Source organism: Stegastes partitus, unplaced genomic scaffold (genome assembly GCF_000690725.1).
Source record: "Stegastes partitus isolate 25-593 unplaced genomic scaffold, Stegastes_partitus-1.0.2 Scaffold1035, whole genome shotgun sequence".
In the NCBI taxonomy this organism is placed as follows: domain Eukaryota; kingdom Metazoa; phylum Chordata; class Actinopteri; family Pomacentridae; genus Stegastes; species Stegastes partitus.
In genome coordinates, this window is record NW_007578766.1 from 167510 (window position 1) to 186136 (window position 18627).

Here is an 18627-nt window from a genome sequence, read left to right on the forward strand (position 1 = left end):
GTCCACACTGCGCCTGCTCCTGCCATACATCCGGCCGGTCCCTATCAATCGATCAGAGAGAGGAAGATGGCGGCGGATGGAGTGAGAGGGCCAGGATCGATCACCGAAAAACTCGATTGGATTTGTTTTTCCTAACTCAGTCAAACACTCCGCAGCAGCGCCCGGTCCGGCGGGTGGAAGCCGGAGCCAAGGAGCGACAACAAGCAGGTAATGCGGGAGCTAGTTTCTGTAAAATGGCGCTTCTTCGGAGCGAAAACGGCGAGGTAGCTGCGAAAACAACAAGAGCTGTAGGCAGGCCCTGCGCCTCGGGCCGCCATCTTGTTCCCGTTCGACATGTATGTAGGCAAGCTAAATTAATCCCTGATAGCAAAGCTGCAAGGATGGAGGAATTGTAATCGATGTCTCGCACCGTCAAACCGAACTGTCAGAACACGTCGTGAGGCTGAAGTTCGGGTCACGACATCTGGAGATGAGTTAAAGCTCAACTCTGGTGTAGACGTCGCAGCTCGTGGTGGTTAAAGTTCCTCACATCGTGTTAGTGAGGTGTACTGGTCGTTGTTAGAGCCCCGGTTAAGCTGGAGGTCTTCTCCATGTCACAGTTATTATTGATGGTCTGCTGAAGGAGCCTGAGTCCAGACAACTCTCCAAACACACCTTCACAGGACAGCTGAGGTGCTTGTTTGATGTTTATATATAACACAGTTGGTACTAAAACCTTCTGTTTATTACATAAGATGAAGAATAAATTGTAGAATGAAGTTACTGTGTTTTCTTTTTCTAAAGTGGTCACAGCCTATAAGTCCACATGTCAGTCTGTAATAAGAATAGTTTCCTTCTGCTCTTTTCTGGCAGTAGGAGACGTGAATACATCACTGAGCAACATCACTTAAATGTCAAACAGTTCAACAGTTTTTCACTTTTTAGTAATTGTATAATTTCCAAGTTGACAAGTGTAGTGTTTAGTCTTAATAAAAAATCAAAAGCAAACACTTTGGAATAAATTGTAAATGCAGACCACATAGCAGAAACTAAATCGAGTAAACCTCAGATTCCCAAGTAGCCTCACTGCATCCATCCATCATCTATACACCGCTTAATCCTCACTAGGGTCACAGGGGGCGGAGCCTATCCCAGGGCAGGGGACACCTGGACAGGTAACCAGTCTATCACAGGGCTACACTTAGAGACAGACAACCAAGCACACTCACATTCACACCTACGGACAATTTACAATCACCAATTAACCTCAGCATGTTTCTGGACGCCTCACAGCTAGAAGGTCGCCGGTTCGCGTCCCGGTGAAGACACCCGGGATCTTCCTGCGTGGAGTCTCCATGTTCTCCCCGTGCAGCGTGGGTTCTCTCCGGGTTCTCCGGCTTCCTCCCACAGTCCAGAAACGTGCTGAGGTTAATTGGTGATTGTAAATTGTCCGTAGGTGTGAATGTGAGTGTGCTTGGTTGTCTGTCTCTAAGTGTAGCCCTGTGATAGACTGGTTACCTGTCCAGGTGAACCTGCCTTCACCCTGAGTCAGCTGGGATATACTCCAGCCCCCACCACCCTAGAGAGCATTACGCGGTGCATAGCTAAAGGATGGATTGATGGATATTTTTGGAATGTGTGGGAGAACCCAGAGAGAACCCACGCTGCACGGGGAGAACATGGAGACTTCACGCAGAAAGATCCCAGGTGTCCTCACCAGCGACCCTCTTGCAGTGAGGCGACGATGCTAACCACCGAGCCACCTTGCAGCCCAGCCTCACTGCACAAACACTATGAACACCAGACCTTCCTCGGTTCTGGGTTTATGTGAAATAGTTCCTGCTGTGGTTCCTGTAGGTTTAGTACAGTATGATGGGATATTCAAGATCTGTAAAAAATACTGATTACAGATTTCATGCTTCATTTTGTTTGTGTAAAGAATTAGAGTATAGTTTTTGAAGTCATTGCTGATCTTTTTTAATACTGAAAGCCTGTATTTTGTCTCGTATTGTCTCCCACACTGGATCGATTTATCACTTAGTTGAAGTTAAAAAGCGTTGCTACGCTCTACATCATGCTACATCATCGTATCAGGGTGAACAACACTGACTTAACAAAGAGACGATGCTGATGTACACACACAGATTTACCCAGAGTACCACATGTGATGTATTTTATCCTCGAAGCTTGTGCCCGCCAGCCTCTTGCACCGTCCTCAAGCCTTCAGGACGATGGAGTTCCCGTGGCACAGCGGGAAGGTTCTGGAGCAGCTCAACAAGCAGCGCAAGCAGGGCCTGCTGTGTGACTGCACCTTTGTTGTGGACGGGGTGGACTTCAAGGCTCACAAAGCTGTACTGGCAGCCTGCAGCGTCTACTTCCGCACCCTGTTCTTGGACCAGAAAGATGTGGTGCATCTTGATATTAGCAATGCAGCAGGTGGGTGGCGGTCCACTACATATACCTGCACATTCTCACATCGTGTATGTAAGTAACTCATTTGACTCATCTTGGTGATTATCTTTGCAGGTTTGGGTCAGGTCCTGGAGTTTATGTACACGGCTAAGCTGAGTTTAAGTCCACAGAACGTAGAGGACGTGCTGTCGGTCGCTCACTTTCTACAGATGCAAGAAATCGTGAATGCATGTTCTGCGTACCAGTCGATGTCAAACCAAGCTCCGTCCCTCATAACGCTGGATTTTGCTGTTGGTGAGTCCAGTCTTCATGGACTAGTGTCTCAAACACTCAGGATTATTGACTTTAACAGTGAATGCATCAAATTTGTTTACAATTTCTACCTCGTAAATCAACACTTACTGTCCTCAACTCAGGAATAAAAGTTTTGGCAAAACCATCAGTTATCCTCCTTTAACTACCTGCAGGGTGTTTGGCTGATGATCCACTGTCTGCTTCATGGATGTCAAACTCAAAAACACTGAGGGCTAAAATCAAAAACTGGTTCTGAGTCGTGGGCCGGACTCGATGATAAACTTTCTCATATGGAATCAAACTTAAGTTTTGCTTTAACATTAAACACAAACATTGAATCTAGAACAAGCAAAACTTAATATTATGAGCACATGAGAACTCAAATTTCAAATAACAGACACATCAGTGGTGTTCGTTTCTTATGTTTAATTAAATGAATAAAAAAATAAAACTCTTATGCCTCTCTGTGTTATGCACCAACGCACTAGCAGAGCATTCTGGGATGTGTAGTACTAGCAGTGCATGTGCTATATATACCGGCGGGTCAGATATAATTACACTGCAGGCCAGATTTGGCCCGCGGGCCCAAGTTTGACACCTACTTGGTTGGTAGCAGTCAGTACGAATCTTTATCTGCAATATGAGGAAAGAAGCAGCCAGAAGGAGCTTCAAATGATGAACGGTGTTCTGGTTAATGATGTAATGTGACTGATTCTCAGCCCTGCAGTTAGATTCTATAATCAAAGTGTAAAAAATGAATCCAGTAATTGTCCACGCCTTTCAGTTTTAAAGAAACAACCTCTCCATTTGTTCTTTAAAAACACAGATGATAAAACTCGTGAAGGAGAGCAGAAGGAGGACCTGGAGAACCATCTGTCAGAAGCAGCGTCACAAGCAGAGGAGCATCCTCTGAGCGCTCCCATCGTTGACAAAGACCCCACACAGAGTCAGGACGCGTCGAAGGAAGACGACGTCTGTTCTGAAACACAGCAGACTGTTTCTCTACCTGTCCCCGCCAGAACCCACTCGAGCCGTGGACGACCCCCCAAAGCCTCTCAGAAGAAGATATCCGTCAAGAATGAGGAGGAACAGGCTGTACGAGAAGCACCCGGCTTTCAGGATGACCCCTCTGACGCCGACTACGCACCCAGTAAACTCATATTTATAGAAAGTCTTCTGAACTAGTCATTAAGCTAAAGTCCAACATGATGCTAGCAGTCTGAATAACAGCTTAGAGCCTTTACTTAATGATTTAATTATAAGATGTCGATGTTGTTGAATCTTCCTACAGAGTCACAGTTAAAATCTGCAGGCAGCTCGTCGTACATAAGCTCTCGAGGGAGAAGAATCAGAAAACCTCCTCGAAGAAACTTCCCACCTGGTGAGCAGGCTGTGCTAGTTTAGCGTGTCCCAGCTGCAAAACCGTCTGAACCCCAAAACCAGCAGGTTGGAAAAGTATGTCAATGAAAAATCTATACAGTTACACTGTTTGTCATAGAGAGCAGAAGTAAAAACAGAGAAAGGGTCGTGTGATTTTAACTTCTGTCTGACAACAAAACCAAATCTAAGAATAAGATACAGTCGTGACTCGATAATCGACCCTTAACAATCCTAAACCTTTTTGGTTTTTAGGAAAAACCAACAGAACCCATAAAAACAGCCTGAACATAGCGACAGCCTTGGATTGTGACTCCGACATGACATTTAATGTCACCAATCAGGATGACGGCGTATTATCTGACTGAACAATCCCACAGATTGGCTACGTTCACACTGCAGGACTTGATGCTCAATGAGGATTTCTTTGTGACTTCCTTCACGTTTCCAGTTCAATGCGACTTGTATGTGATCTGCTGTGTGAACTTCATACGAGCCAAAAGTGTCCCGCATGCGCAGAAGAGGACACAACGACGTCACACGCAGCGAGCGTGCTCAGTGTTTATGGAAGTAAACATGGATGGTAACGGTGGAGCGTATCTGCCACTCCCCCGCCGCCACCGATGGAGGAAACAGAAGTGTGAGCGCTAACTAAACTAGCATCAGCAGCCAAGTACTGCCTGTGTGTTCTGGACACTTCCACCCCGTCAGAGCGCTGCCCCGGGGTGGAAGTGGCCAGAACGTGTACAATCACACCGGTCAGTTAGGCTGAAGTCCAGCGATGCGTAGTGTTCTAACAACACACTAGTTATTATAACAACTATGAACAATAATGAACAACTAATGAGCCTTCCAGCATCAAGCCCTCCTCGTATCTGGACCTCCGTCTGGACAATCCGACAGCCTTGATATCCGACTTACTTACAACAGATTTTGAGTTGTCTTTACTTCTGGCCGTGGTTATGTTGTTCCCATATGAGTCGACATTAAGTAAACATGTGACAGGAGCGTTCTTGGGGTTCAGACGGTGAAACAACATCTCTATTTATTTAGAAACAGGATTTTTTATTTAATTTTTTTAACAAGAGTTTGATTAGAGCTTGTATGGCTGTTCTAGTGTTGTTTCTTCTTTTACTCAATACCAGGTAACAGTTTTAGAAAATCTGATGTCTGAAATCTACTTTGACTTAACTATTATACCTACTTCAGTCACGGCTCCAGCTGGTTTTTCTTGTTGTCCTCATAGACAACGACTCAGAGGATGAAGGCCCATCAAAGACAACAGCTAAGGAGAAGGTGGCAGAGCTGGCGGAGGTGGCTGACGGACAGGAGGACGACTCCGTGGAGACCGGCGACGGGGAGGCCGACGACGAAGAGGGACTCGACGAGGACGATGACGAGATCGGCCACCAGGTGGGAGGAGTCAGTCCGAGCAGCGAGCGAGACGGGAGACAAGCTCAGTCAGCATCTATGAGCAGCCGGTCTGAGTCAAAGCCTTACAGCTCTGTGACACACAAATGTGAGGTGAGACATGTCAGCGTGGCTGCAGCAGGGAAGAATAAAGAGTCGTTTAAGAATATGTAACGTCTTTAATTTACTGTTTTAGTGAGTGCACAAATATTAACATCAGCATTTTGCTCCGAGGTGTTGAATTGCCTCGCAGTGATATCACAGTCGTTCCAGAAAACCCCGGTGCTGTTTGCAAAAGGCTTTTAAACCATCGTTTTGCTCTTGCCATGTTGTTTTTTTTAATCTGCAAAATACAGTGGAAACAGCACAACCATGACTAGAAGAAGACAGAACATTACTAATTTTGCAAAAATAGAAAAACGTGGAATCAACATGTGTACTATAGATATTTTAATTCTTACATTTTTAATCTATTTCCACAGTTGTCTGCTACCTGCTCTGTGTAAACACAGCCTGCAGTTCAGCCTAAACGTCAGGCTGCAGCACAGGGCGTCTCAGTTGGACTGAAAAGTGCACTGAGTTTGAAGCAAAGGGTTTATTTTTGACTGAGACATGTGGAATAAAGTGACTCTGATGGAATATCACATTTGTCTGATTAGATCTGGAGATTTTTTTCATATGAAACGATACCTTACAAATAAGTAACGCAGGAATCGTCATGTCACAAAGTTGAACTTTGGTCGATTCTTCCTGTTTTTACATTTTCTTTCAATGATGAAAGTGTATTTTTGGCGATTTATTTAAAGGTCACATCCATGGGTGGGTTTTCTGGTTTAGGAGGTTAAATCTGTTATAGTTGCATCAAACAGGGAAATAGCAATTCTTGGTGACGAATCGAGTTTTATGCGACTGTTAGCTACATTTACATGCATGTCTTTGCGTTAAAAGGTTTTGTCAGTCAAACTTCATGGCACGTTTTTCTCCTTCTAGGACTGTGGGAAGAAATTCACCCACACAGGTAATTTCAAGAGGCACATGCGTATTCACACGGGAGAGAAACCGTTCAGCTGCCGAGACTGCAACAAGGCTTTCTCCGACCCCGCAGCTTGTAAAGCCCACGAGAAAACCCACAGGTGAAATCCTTCCTTCATTCACAGATTAACGACTAACAGCTGTCCACTGAGCTCTGTCAGGGTTTAACTCTAACTCATTAACTCCTAGCCCTCTGAAGCCGTACTGCTGCTCCACGTGTGGGAAGAGCTACCGGCAGATCAGTTTGCTCAACCTACACCGAAAGCGCCACACAGGCGAAGCGCGGTACAGCTGCAAAGTGTGTGGCAAGCTGTTCACCACTTCGGGCAACCTGAAGCGCCACCAGCTGGTGCACAGCGGCGAGAAGCCGTACCACTGCGACTACTGTGAGAAAGCTTTCTCTGATCCCACCGCCAAGATGCGACACCTGGAGACACACGACACAGAGAAAGGCAACAAGTGTCCGCACTGCGACAAGCGCTTCAACCAGGTAACGGTCAGACAAGTCTGACTTCAGCTGCTTTAGTTTATAAAACACACTTCCATCACCGGCTGGACTGTAATTATAACACATTTGTTGCCATAATGTGTTTAATTGTTTTTTAAAAATGCATTACAATAACCATATGTATGTGTAATGTTTTTTATTGCCTCTGAAACGCGACAGAACATTTTTGTTTTGTGTTCTGTAGTTGGGGAACCTGAAGGCTCATTTGAAAATCCATATTGCAGACGGGCCTCTGAAGTGCAAGGAGTGTGGCAAACAGTTCACCACTTCAGGTAAACAGTGTCCAATAAAGATCAGTTCAATGACAAACTCCAACTAGTTAGATCAGGAGGCACAGAATAAATAAATGCCTTTCCTTCTCTTCACTGATGTTGCCACATTATTCTACTTTTTGAGCTGGTGTATACAGGGTAACCAGGTTAAAAAGGTGATTTTGAATAGAAGTCAGTGAAGGTGTCGATGGTGTTCTTTGCTGCCCAACTCGACACAGTTATCTAGTTCGTTTTGTCTTGGCGGTTAGGTCTATAATTATGCTGACCAATGACAGTGTTCTTTATTGCCTTGTGCTGAAACAGTTAGTTGATAGGCAGAAAATGGACTATTAACTAAGTTGTTTTATTTTAATTAAGAGCCAAACCTCCTGAGTCCAGCTTTTGAGGATTTACTTCTTCTTTCTTTTGTAAGTTGTGTATCTTTGGTGTTTGGACTTGTATTTGAAAGATTAACAATCTGAACCCCAAAACCTCACCAACAGGTTTAAAAGGCACGGTGTCACCAAAATTAGGCTCTTTATTGTAGAAAGAAGCTGTAGAAATGAAGTCAGATTTTCAGCTTTTTAAGGATCCGTAAACTACTCCTCTGTGATACACATTCTGTCTGAAACTTGTGCCAAACCTAAGCTTAAAACTGCAATATTTTCTACATGTCAATTTATTAACTTGCTCATGTGTAATTGCCTCTTGACTTTGACATTTTCAGAAATTTTGGCTGTTAAATTTATAATTGAAAAGATGGTTAAAGGTCATTTATGGTATCCATTCATCAGACTTAGTCGACTGTTATCTGCAGGAATTGTTCCTTTGCTTTGAGCTGTTTGCTAACCTTTGTGTGATGGTAACTGCTTTCTAGGAAATCTAAAGAGGCACCTGCGGGTCCACAGTGGGGAGAAACCATACATCTGTGTGCACTGCCAGAGAGCTTTTAGCGACCCTGGAGCTCTGCAGCGGCATGAGCGCATCCATACAGGTACTCCCGTGACATTCAGACACATTACAGGAGGAATTATGCTCATTTTCCAGTCTGAAACAACACACGAGTATGATCTACTTCCTAACCTAATGAGGAAACTATTCATGTGTTACAGGGGAGAAACCCTGCGTCTGTCTTATCTGCGGCAAGGCCTTCACCCAGGCCAGCTCCCTCATCGCTCACGTCCGGCAGCACACGGGAGAGAAACCTTACGTCTGCGATCGCTGTGGCAAAAGGTCAGCGCGGCAGGAAAGATGGACTAGAGTGAAGCTGCAAGAAGTGTTTAGAAGTCGCTTATTCCTCAGAAAACATAACCAGAGCTCCAGCACGGATGTCTGAAAATATATAAAGGGGGAACAGAAAGGATTCACTGGTTAAAAGTTTGGACTCTCATCGGGAAAAATAGCAATCACAGGTCATGTGTGTGACCGTTTGGAAAAAGATTGTGATTGGCTGAACTTCCAGCTCACAGACGCTGACTTTAGGTGATGTGATCTTTGAGATGCCCACTTAGCAGTAGTCTGAGGGAGGTTTATTGAAATGTTTCACAATTAAAAAAGTAAAAAACACACATCAGGTTTTTAAAACGTAATTTGTTTAGGATTTGATGAATTGAGATTGTAAGCTTAAATGTGTGAGAAAGCCAGACGACTGAGGTGAGATGTCTTTCTGGACAGGTTCGTGCAGTCCAGTCAACTGGCCAATCACATTCGCCACCACGACAACGTCCGCCCACACAAGTGTCAGATGTGCAACAAGGCCTTTGTCAATGTGGGAGACCTGTCGAAGCACATCATCATCCACACAGGTGAGGACAAAGCCTGAATCATTTAACTGTGAGGCTTTGAATAGTGAGACTGACACTGAGCTGTTGAGCAGGAGAGTCTGTGTAGATACCTCATCTGCATCAAGCAGAACACACAACCTTCACCTTTAAGTATTCAGCTCCTTCTCCCTGTCCTGCCGTCTCAGGGGAGAAGCCTTTCCTGTGTGATAAATGCGGCCGAGGGTTCAACCGTGTGGACAATCTGCGCTCCCACGTCAAGACCGTCCACCAGGGCAAAGCCGGCATGAAGCGGCTGGTGGTAGCCGGGGGAAGCGCAGAGGAGGGAGCCGATGGATGCGCCGGGGCGTCCACCTCCGACAGCGAGATCAACATAGTCACGGTTACCACGGAGGACATCGTCACCCTGGCGACAGAGGCCCTGGCAGCCAGCGCTGTAGCTCAGCTGACAGGTCAGACAGCATCTTCGAGACACAGCTCGGTGTTTTGTTTTGTTTTAAAGAAATGTCAGCATACTTGGCTATCGATGCCACAGACAGCACCCTGCACGTTTGTAGATGATGAAAGGTCCAAAGGGAAGAGACGGTGACGAGTGTTTGTTTGTTTGTGTGTGTGCTAACAGTGGTTCCAGTGGCTGCTTCAGTGTCTGCAGATGAGACCGAGGCTTTGAAAGCTGAGATCACCAAGGCAGTCGAGAAAGTGCAAGAAGCAGGTAAGACGGGTGCTTTGTAATAACTCAGACATCTGTGTTGGAATTGTCTTCACCCTAAATCAGCTGGGATAGAATCCAGCCCCCCATGACCCTAGTGAGGATTAAAGTGTAGAGATGATGGATGGATGGATGTTTGTGGACTGTGGGAAGAAGCCAGAGAACCTGGAGAGAACCCACGCTGCACGGGGAGAACATGCAAACCAGGGATCTTCTCGCTGTGACAGTTCGAACCACCGTGCCACCCAATAGATTTTTACTTTTAGGAAAACACATAATGAGAAATGTGCACGTGAAGGCTCACTATGTTTTTCATCTCTTCTTCTGTTCCCAGACCCCAACACCCAGATCTTGTACGCTTGTGACTCGTGCGGTGATAAATTCTTGGACGCCAGCTCCTTAGCTCAGCATGTTCGCATCCACACAGCTCAGGCCCTGGTCATGTTTCAGGCAGACTCTGACTTTTACCAGTACACTGCCGCCACCACTGCTGAAGGGGATTCTGCGACAACATGGCAACCCACACCTGAACAGGTCATCCAGGAAGGAGAGCTCATCTTCCGTGCCCAAGACGGAGATGGACAGGCAGCAGCAGGAGGGATGGTGGCGGGAACACAAGGACAAGGAAGGTCAGCGGAGGTCATTCACGAGGAGGAGGAGGAGGAGGAGGAGGAGGAGGAGGATGGACAGGCAGAAAACCACACTGAGCTCCAAACAGATGGAAAAGAAACAGAGGAGGAAAAAGAAGAGATGGAATGTGAGAGTCGAGCGTAGTACGAAAGATTTGTGACGATTGTATGAAGTATTGCACGTAACAGAAAGCAAAGTTATAGAAGGAGAAGGAGATGCGAAGCGTGTGAGACGCGTCAGCGTTAAATCTAAACTGGATTCTTAACATTCTGCTTTCCTAAACAATTTTTATCTGTAACTGAAGGTCCTCCACCGTGTTTTTGCCGACCTAATCCTGGCAAACAAGGTGGGAACCGGACTTTTGGTAAATGTTGAGAATTCTTACAGAGATGGTTACACAAATTTGTAACGTCTGTTTATTTTTAGAATGAAATGTAGGATCATGCTTCGTCCTTTGTATAAAGCATCTAGATCACAGTTTTGTGTTGCCTAATATAACTTTAACAAAGACCTCTCTGTGCTATTTTTCCAATGCTCCGTTGAAATATGTACATTTTCCTTAAACACTGAAAGTATTTTGTTGTACTTAGTTGAAGTATTTTCATGCAAAGCGTGTTATACAAAGAGGACCTACATGAACGTGTAGCGGTACTGAAGAGTTAAGTGATGGACAAAAAGCACCTTCTGCAGAAGTGAGGTGTCGTCTGTGCTCGTGTAATATTTGTGTATTTGGAATGTGTACTCAAAGACTCTTAATACCTCTGATTAGACAAGGAAATGTGAAACGTGGTGATGACAAACTGGTCGGTAATTTTCAGTTTCACATTGAAACCAAGACAGCTTCTTTGTCTTTCTGATGCGACAGTTTCCCGTCACCGGTGGGTGTGTGTCATGGTTTTGTCTGACTATATTAACACCTGTTCAATGCTCCATTAAATATCTGTAACCTTTCTCAGACCCTCTTTATGTCACCATCAGCTCAATAAAGAATGATCACAGTCCGACCGGCTTTATGTGACGTTGTTGTCGTAGCAACAATACATCACCTGATGGAGTTGGTGCATTAAAATCAAATCCAGTTTATTGTCATGTGGCTGTACATACACAGCGGTACAGGCAGGATGAGAGAGCGTTACTTCAGGATCCAACAACTAAAAGCAATTTAAATAAACAAGTGTGTGCACATCTGGATCAGCAGCTCAGCATTCTGACAGCTGGTGGCATGAAGCTGTTGATCAGTCTGGAGGTTCTTCCTTTAACGCTCCTGATGGCAGCAGGTCATGGAGAGGGTGTGAGGAGTCCCTGACCATGTTCAGGGTCCTGCTCCTGCTCTGGAGAAGTTCCTGGACAGAGGTGAGGGAAACTGATGCCCCTCAGCCTCATTAACTATCCTCTGCAGGGCTTTTCTGTCTGACACACTGCAGCTGGAGGACCATGATGAGAGGCAGGATGTCAGAATATTGCAGGTATGTGTGGAAAACACACGGTTACCATCAGTAGGGGACGTAAGTCACTTCATATGAATACAGCTCAACACTTTGGTTTATATATTTATTACTGTTTTCAGCCTAATTATCAGCAGCGACACGGTATCACTTCACAAAAACCTGTGCAAAGAATGTGAGAGTGATATTTTCAGTCAATTAGGTGACTCATAAAACCACTGGTCATTAACATCCACACATTGTCTTTTCAGTCCCCACTGTACATGCGTTTTTTTTCTACTAGATGTGTATATTATTGTATATATTTGTCTTACTTTACTTTTTATTATTACTATTTATTTTATTTTTATTTTTTCTTTCTATAGTTATTTTACTTTATTATTCTTTTCCCTGCTCATTCCTCGGGCGACACCAACAGCCGGAACCAAACTCCCTCTATGTTGTTAACGCACTTGGCCATTAAATCTGATTCTGTAGAACTGACAACAAAGCTCTCCTCCCATTGGTCGAGTGGCAGTCAGGGAGACGCGTTCCCGTCTGTGATTGGCTGGACGTCGGGGGTCAGAGGTGAGTCGACGCTGCTAACGCTGACGTCGACTACTGCAGCAAAATGGCGGCGTTGACAGCAGTCGTGCAGACGAACCGGTCCACTTCTTTATCGGTATCGAAGAGACGAACCGAAACGATGAGCTCACGGCGGTTCAGACGTTTGGACAACAATGTTTTTCTGCTGCTGTCGCTAGTCTCTATGCTGCACTGTGCTCTGGCCGACGGCAAGACGCTGGTGCTGCTGGACAACCTGAACATCAGAGACACCCATTCAATCTTCTTCCGCAGTCTGGCAGGTCGGTACAACAGCCGTGCTTTCTCCACACACACTCACCCTCATGAGTTCTGGTTTATAGCAAGCTTATAGTTCCTCCACAGCTTGTGTCAGGTGTCTGCAGGTGTAGCCGCTGCAGCCGGTCGACCAGCCGTGCAGCATAGCAGGGATGCTAATGTTAGCTTAGCATTACAGCAGACACTAGAAGGGAAGAAACCTCTGTGAAATATCGTTTATTCAAAATGGTACCACCTCTTAATAATTGCATCACTTCTTAGTTGAACAGTGAGTGTTTCCTCCTGTGAACAACCAAAAACAAATACTTTAGAAAAACTACATTAAGAATACAGGCCCCGAAGTAGAAGCTCCACAAAGGTGAGCTCACCTGTGATCACTGACACACACACATGAGGAAACCTGTGATCATGGAAGCAAAACTCTGCGATTTCCAATGTCCTGATTACATGATAACCTGTTAACACCAGAACCTTCTCAGGTTTGGACCTGTGGGCTGTGTCTATGTGGGCTTCATAGCTTCAAGTGGAAAAAAAGTGCCAAAGGAGCTAAAAAATCTGATCGAGAGGCTTCTCAAAAATATCCAGGACCAACTAAAAATCACTTTAAACTGTTACAGCAGTAATCAGGAGGTTTAGATCGAGCCTTTGTACTAACAATACGGTCCTTCTCAAATGTAGGCACAAACAGCAACACTACTTTGAAAACCTGACAGGCCTCAGATCTGGCACAGCGGTGAAGGACGGTGGATATTACCAGCCTCTCTGGAGGGTATCCAGAAAATCAACTGGTTTTTCCTGCACAAAACGTAACCGTGCATAGATAGTCCTCCTGACAGTGAAACACGGGGGTGTGATGATAAGAGGCTGTATGAACGCAAAAGGTTTTGAGGAGATGATAGTTTCTGCCAAAGAGCAAATACCGTCCTGTTAGACTAACACCAAAAAATCTATTTTGTGCTCAATGCAACTGATCGATTTATGTTAAGAATATACGTACAGCTATTGCCAGAATGTTAACATGGTATATGTACATAATAATTCACTTGTTTATGCATCTCCAGCTGTTTCACTTACAAGGACTGATTAGTAATTACTGACTGTTGGTCACACACGATTTATTGCAAACGTTAAACGCTGTTGTAGTACAAAGGTCCTCTCTCCTCAGGAATTCAGTGTGCCGACACTTGATGAGCATCCCAATGTTCTAACGCATCTCTCCTTTGCAGATCGCGGCTTTGACCTCACATTCAAGACGGCTGATGATCCCTCTCTGTCTCTGATCAAGTACGGACAGTTCCTGTACGACCATCTGATCATCTTCTCACCATCGGTTGAGGGTAAATTTCACACGCTTAGCTCAACAACATCTTTATGGCTTGTGTTTGCTTTCTTGAAACAGTCTGTGAAATCTGCTTCTTCTCATCTTCTGCAGACTTTGGTGGAAATATAAACGTGGAGACCATTACGTCCTTCATTGACGGTGGAGGCAATGTCCTGGTCGCTGCCAGTTCAGATATCGGTCAGTTGGTTTAGTGCAGCTTTTGTTCCAGTGTTACTTCCTTTAAAAAACTATTGCAACCTTGTCATGCATATTTATTTCCGTGTTGCACAGGCGACCCTCTGAGGGAGCTGGGCAGCGAGTGTGGCATTGAGTTTGATGAGGAGAAGACTGCCGTCATCGACCATCACCACTACGACGTGTCTGATCCCGGAGAGGTAAACAGTTTGGTCTCCAGACAGTGGGCACATTTACGCTTCACAAGTTAAGTCCTCGGATATATTATAAATAACATACAGTCGTGACTCGATAATCCGACCCTTAACAATCCTAGGAAAAACGAACAGAACCCATAAAAACAGCCTTAACATAACGACAGCCTTGGATTGTGACTCCGACATGACATTTAATGTCACCAATCAGGATGACGGCGTATTATCTGACTGAACAATCCCACAGATTGGCTACGTTCACACTGCAGGACTTGATGCTCAATGAGGATTTCTTTGTGACTTCCTTCACGTTTCCAGTTCAATGCGACTTGTATGTGATCTGCTGTGTGAACTTCATACGACCCAAAAGTGTCCCGCATGCGCAGAAGAGGACACGACGACGTCACACGCAGCGAGCGTGCTCAGTGTTTATGGAAGTAAACATGGATGGTAACGGTGGAGCGTATCTGCCACTCCCCCGCCGCCACCGATGGAGGAAACAGAAGTGTGAGCGCTAACTAAACTAGCATCAGCAGCCAAGTACTGCCTGTGTGTTCTGGACACTTCCACCCCGGGGCAGCGCTCTGACGGGGCTTAGGCTGAAATCCAGCGATGCGTCGTGTTCTAACAATACACTAGTTATTATAACAACTATGAACAATAATGAACAACTAATGAGCCTTCCAGCATCAAGCCCTCCTCGTATCTGGACCTCCGTCTTGACAATCCGACAGCCTTGCTATCCGACATAGAAGAAGGTTTTACATTTAGTGTCGGATTATCGAGTCATGTCTGTATATCCTCTATATTGTTATTTACATGGTGTTTTTTTGTCTCCAGCACACCCTGATTGTTGCTGACCCAGAGAACCTGCTGAAAGCTCCCACTATTGTTGGAAAACCCACCAATAAACCAGTCCTGTTCAAGGGTGTCGGGTAAGCACCACACAACATGGTAGTAATGTAATGATGGTACAATGAGCAGAGCTAAATGTGAAGTATGTTAAACATCTGTCCAGTAGAACACAGTTTCTGTCTTGGTTTCATCGTGTGTTACTTTAGCTGTAGCAAGACCTTGTGTCAAAAGAGGCAACAGTTGATGCTGCATCTGTTTACTGATGTTCAGAGATGACCTGCATTACTCTATGGACACCATATAAATTTACCTTCCATGTCCTCCTTCCAGCATGGTTGCAGACCCAGACAACCCTCTTGTTCTGGACATTCTCACCGGCTCTTCCACTTCCTACTCCTTTTTCCCCGACAGACCCATCTCTCAGGTAACATCACTGACGTATGATCATAATGTCTGACAGAGAATTAAGAATAAGTATATTCAGAAAAGAAATACCTTTAAAGTGTAATCATCCTTGATTAGTGAGCTGTTGGTTGGCTGCGTCATAACTTTACAACATAGCAAAGTGAGAGTTTAACTGTTTGAGGTTCCCCATGTGTCGCTAAGCTTTGTGAAGGCATGTGTCTCGGTGGAGCATTAGTGGCCAGAGGTAGCATCATGGGTTTTTTTTTTAATTAGAAATGAAATACAACAGTAAACACTAAGTTTTCGTCATGCTTCAGTATCCTCATGCTGTTGGCAAGAACACCCTGCTGATCGCCGGCCTCCAGGCCAGAAACAACGCCAGAGTGGTTTTCAGCGGCTCCCTGGACTTCTTCAGCGATGCCTTCTTCAACTCTGCTGTGCAGAAGGCCACACCGGGTTCACAGAGGTACTCGTCACTGTTCATATTCTTTCTTTTATTCCGTCATGTGTTATACGACAACCTTCAGTCACTAAATCCAAACTATCATCAGTGACGTCCTGGTTAATTTAGTTTTTATGGACATTTTTATGTCCAGAAGTAATTGTTCCCGTCAGGCGGATGACTGATGACATTTCTGTGGCTGACATCTTCCTCTTCTTGTTGTGAACCTTGTTAGACACGAGCAGACCGGGAACATGGAGCTGGCTGAGGCTCTGTCTCGCTGGGTGTTCAAAGAGGCTGGAGTCCTGAGAGTGGGAGCTGTCACCCATCACCCCGTGGGAGAGTCCACACCGCCTGCAGCGTACACCATCACTGACCTCGTGGTAAGTTTTAAAATGCTACCCAACTACCATCACCTTAAAGATGTTTGGCTTTTAGCTGTTTATCTCATTCGCTCTAACGCCGACCCACACAGGAGTACAGCATCGTCATCGAGATGCTGTCCGAGGGCCGCTGGGTCCCCTTTGACGGAGACGATATTCAGCTGGAGTTTGTGAGGATCGACCCCTTCGTCAGGACTTATCTCAAGAAAAATGGTGCGTCCCGTTGCCTGTAGAGCGTTTGGCTTAGTAAAGCTGGAGTAGGCAGTGACTTTTTTTTAGATGTAATGTGCAAAAAAATCCACGATGAGCTTTCAGCATGTTGGCCGTGACGTAAGATTATGGCTGATGGCTTTGAGAGCGGTCTTTTTAGAATGAGAGCGTTTCTATCGGCAGATGCTGATTCAAATGGCAGAAAATCCTGCCAGACTGCAAAGAAACCAAAAAGAACAAAGGGAACTTCTCAGAAAGGAGAGAAACGGAAAAGAAACACAACAAAAATCTTTACACAAGTTTGAGGAGAAAATAGGGTGGAAATCCTTTTAGAATTGCTGCTATAAAATGGCACTGAGGTCACAATCGAGTAATTGGCTGCGTATGTAAAGCATGTGCGAATGCATTTGTTCATCTGGTGGGAAGCTCTCATTTGGCTTTTTATGCCTTTTGAGGTTTCTGTCTACCGCAGCTGTAATTCATTTTCACAGCCTGAATGTCGTGCATCCTAATGATTTGTACGGCCGAACTATAACTGCCTTGTCTCTGTACCAGGAGGTAAATACAGCGTCCAGTTCAAGCTGCCTGACGTGTACGGAGTGTTCCAGTTCAAGGTGGACTACAACAGACTGGGATACACACATCTTTATTCCTCTACTCAGGTAAGTTAATGCCTCCACCTGGGCATAGCAAAGCTCAAATACTGATACGACTGCCACGTGTTTATGTTGAGTTTATTTGTTAAAGGAATGGGAAAGATCCTCAACTTACTGATGGTTTATAACATCCATGACCTGATGTATGACTTGCTAAGTTCTACACCTGTCTGCCCACCGCAGGTATCGGTGCGTCCTCTGCAGCACACTCAGTACGAGCGCTTCATCCCGTCAGCCTTCCCGTACTACGCCAGCGTCTTCTCCATGATGACGGGACTGTTCGTCTTCAGCATCGTCTTCCTGCACATGAAAGAGAAGGAAAAGTCAGACTAAAGGAGAGAAACGATGGGGGAGGGGAAGGAGGGAAAACAAGAAGAAATATGGAAGTGAACTTGTGTCTTGATGCAGAGACTCGGACTGTTTCTGTTCTGGTTTTGGGGCACTCGGCTAATTAGCGTCCAGGTGGGTCAGAAGGGCTGCTGACTGCAACGCGATTCACTGCTCGGGTTTGTTTCTGTTTTTGAACTTTTAAAAAACCAAGAAGCCCTTATATGTTTGGAATTCAGTCAGCGTTTGTAAGAGGTTGCTTTACATTTGATGAAATTATTTCCCAAGTAGAGCATCTGCCTGGAAACGAAATCCTCGTTAAAATTTGACCCACATTTTGTCAATCAGAAAAGGTTGCTGTGGTAACTACATGCACTGAATATGCCAACTGCTCGTTAGTTTTTGATAAAAACTTTAATGTGTTTCCAAAAAAAAAACTTGGAGTCATCTTAACAATAAAATATTGACATTCCACTCAGTAGGAGTTCCTGTCTGTTCTGTGCCATCATCTCCTTTATGCTTTGAAGCTTGTTTCCTGTGTGACATACTGTCCTTAAACTTATTTTGCTTGTGGAGTATTCACACCAAACTAATCGTGCATCTACACGAAAAAAAAGGGAATGAAAAAACAAAATGAACTGTTTTTATCTCTGACACCCTGACGGGCCACCAGTCCATCACAGGGCCACACACACACACACACACACTTATGGCTAGTTTAGAATAACCTGTTGGCCCAAGCCTTCTTTGCACCGTGGGAGGAAAACCCACACAGGAAACACATTTAACCTCCACACAGATAGACTAGATAGATTCTGTCCTATTTACACAACACCACCATCAAACAATTCTAATCAGACTTCAGGGCTCATCGAGCACAGAATCAAAGTTTCCGCTGACCTGCTGCTGTATTTAGACTCTGGTAATTGTGCCGTTTTAGTTCTTTTAGATCTTAGCATGGCAGCCTCTGG

General features: G+C 45.0%; 2 protein-coding genes across 2 annotated transcripts; both read left to right on the forward strand.

Moving 5' to 3' along the window:
* The first annotated feature begins 55 nt into the window (after positions 1–55).
* On the forward strand, positions 56–11385 carry zbtb17 (zinc finger and BTB domain containing 17). Its single transcript, XM_008295268.1, has 15 exons — positions 56–207; positions 2166–2415; positions 2506–2685; positions 3512–3835; positions 3977–4066; positions 5309–5586; positions 6463–6605; positions 6694–6994; positions 7197–7284; positions 8141–8257; positions 8376–8496; positions 8938–9068; positions 9233–9496; positions 9667–9756; positions 10088–11385. Exons 2-15 carry the CDS (start codon positions 2211–2213, stop codon positions 10525–10527), a joined length of 2772 nt encoding a protein of 923 aa, XP_008293490.1. The 5' UTR covers positions 56–207; positions 2166–2210; the 3' UTR covers positions 10528–11385.
* A 1032-nt stretch (positions 11386–12417) lies between these two features.
* On the forward strand, positions 12418–18134 carry ddost (dolichyl-diphosphooligosaccharide--protein glycosyltransferase subunit (non-catalytic)). Its single transcript, XM_008295269.1, has 11 exons — positions 12418–12673; positions 13895–14005; positions 14101–14187; positions 14281–14384; positions 15219–15313; positions 15564–15657; positions 15956–16104; positions 16316–16463; positions 16556–16676; positions 17229–17335; positions 17513–18134. The coding sequence occupies exons 1-11, from the start codon at positions 12439–12441 to the stop codon at positions 17660–17662; spliced, it is 1401 nt and encodes a 466-aa protein (XP_008293491.1). The 5' UTR covers positions 12418–12438; the 3' UTR covers positions 17663–18134.
* The last annotated feature ends 493 nt before the right edge of the window (positions 18135–18627 follow it).

Excerpts from the sequence above, each read along its gene's own strand:
- zbtb17 (XM_008295268.1), top strand. The coding sequence starts at position 2,211 with ATGGAGTTCCCGTGGCACAGCGGGAAGGTTCTGGAGCAGCTCAACAAG. Across the intron at positions 4,067-5,308 it reads TCGAAGAAACTTCCCACCTG|ACAACGACTCAGAGGATGAA; the intron begins GTGAGCAGGCTG and ends TTGTCCTCATAG. Across the intron at positions 7,285-8,140 it reads CAAACAGTTCACCACTTCAG|GAAATCTAAAGAGGCACCTG; the intron begins GTAAACAGTGTC and ends ACTGCTTTCTAG.
- ddost (XM_008295269.1), top strand. The coding sequence starts at position 12,439 with ATGGCGGCGTTGACAGCAGTCGTGCAGACGAACCGGTCCACTTCTTTA. Across the intron at positions 12,674-13,894 it reads CTTCTTCCGCAGTCTGGCAG|ATCGCGGCTTTGACCTCACA; the intron begins GTCGGTACAACA and ends TCTCCTTTGCAG. Across the intron at positions 15,658-15,955 it reads CCGACAGACCCATCTCTCAG|TATCCTCATGCTGTTGGCAA; the intron begins GTAACATCACTG and ends GTCATGCTTCAG.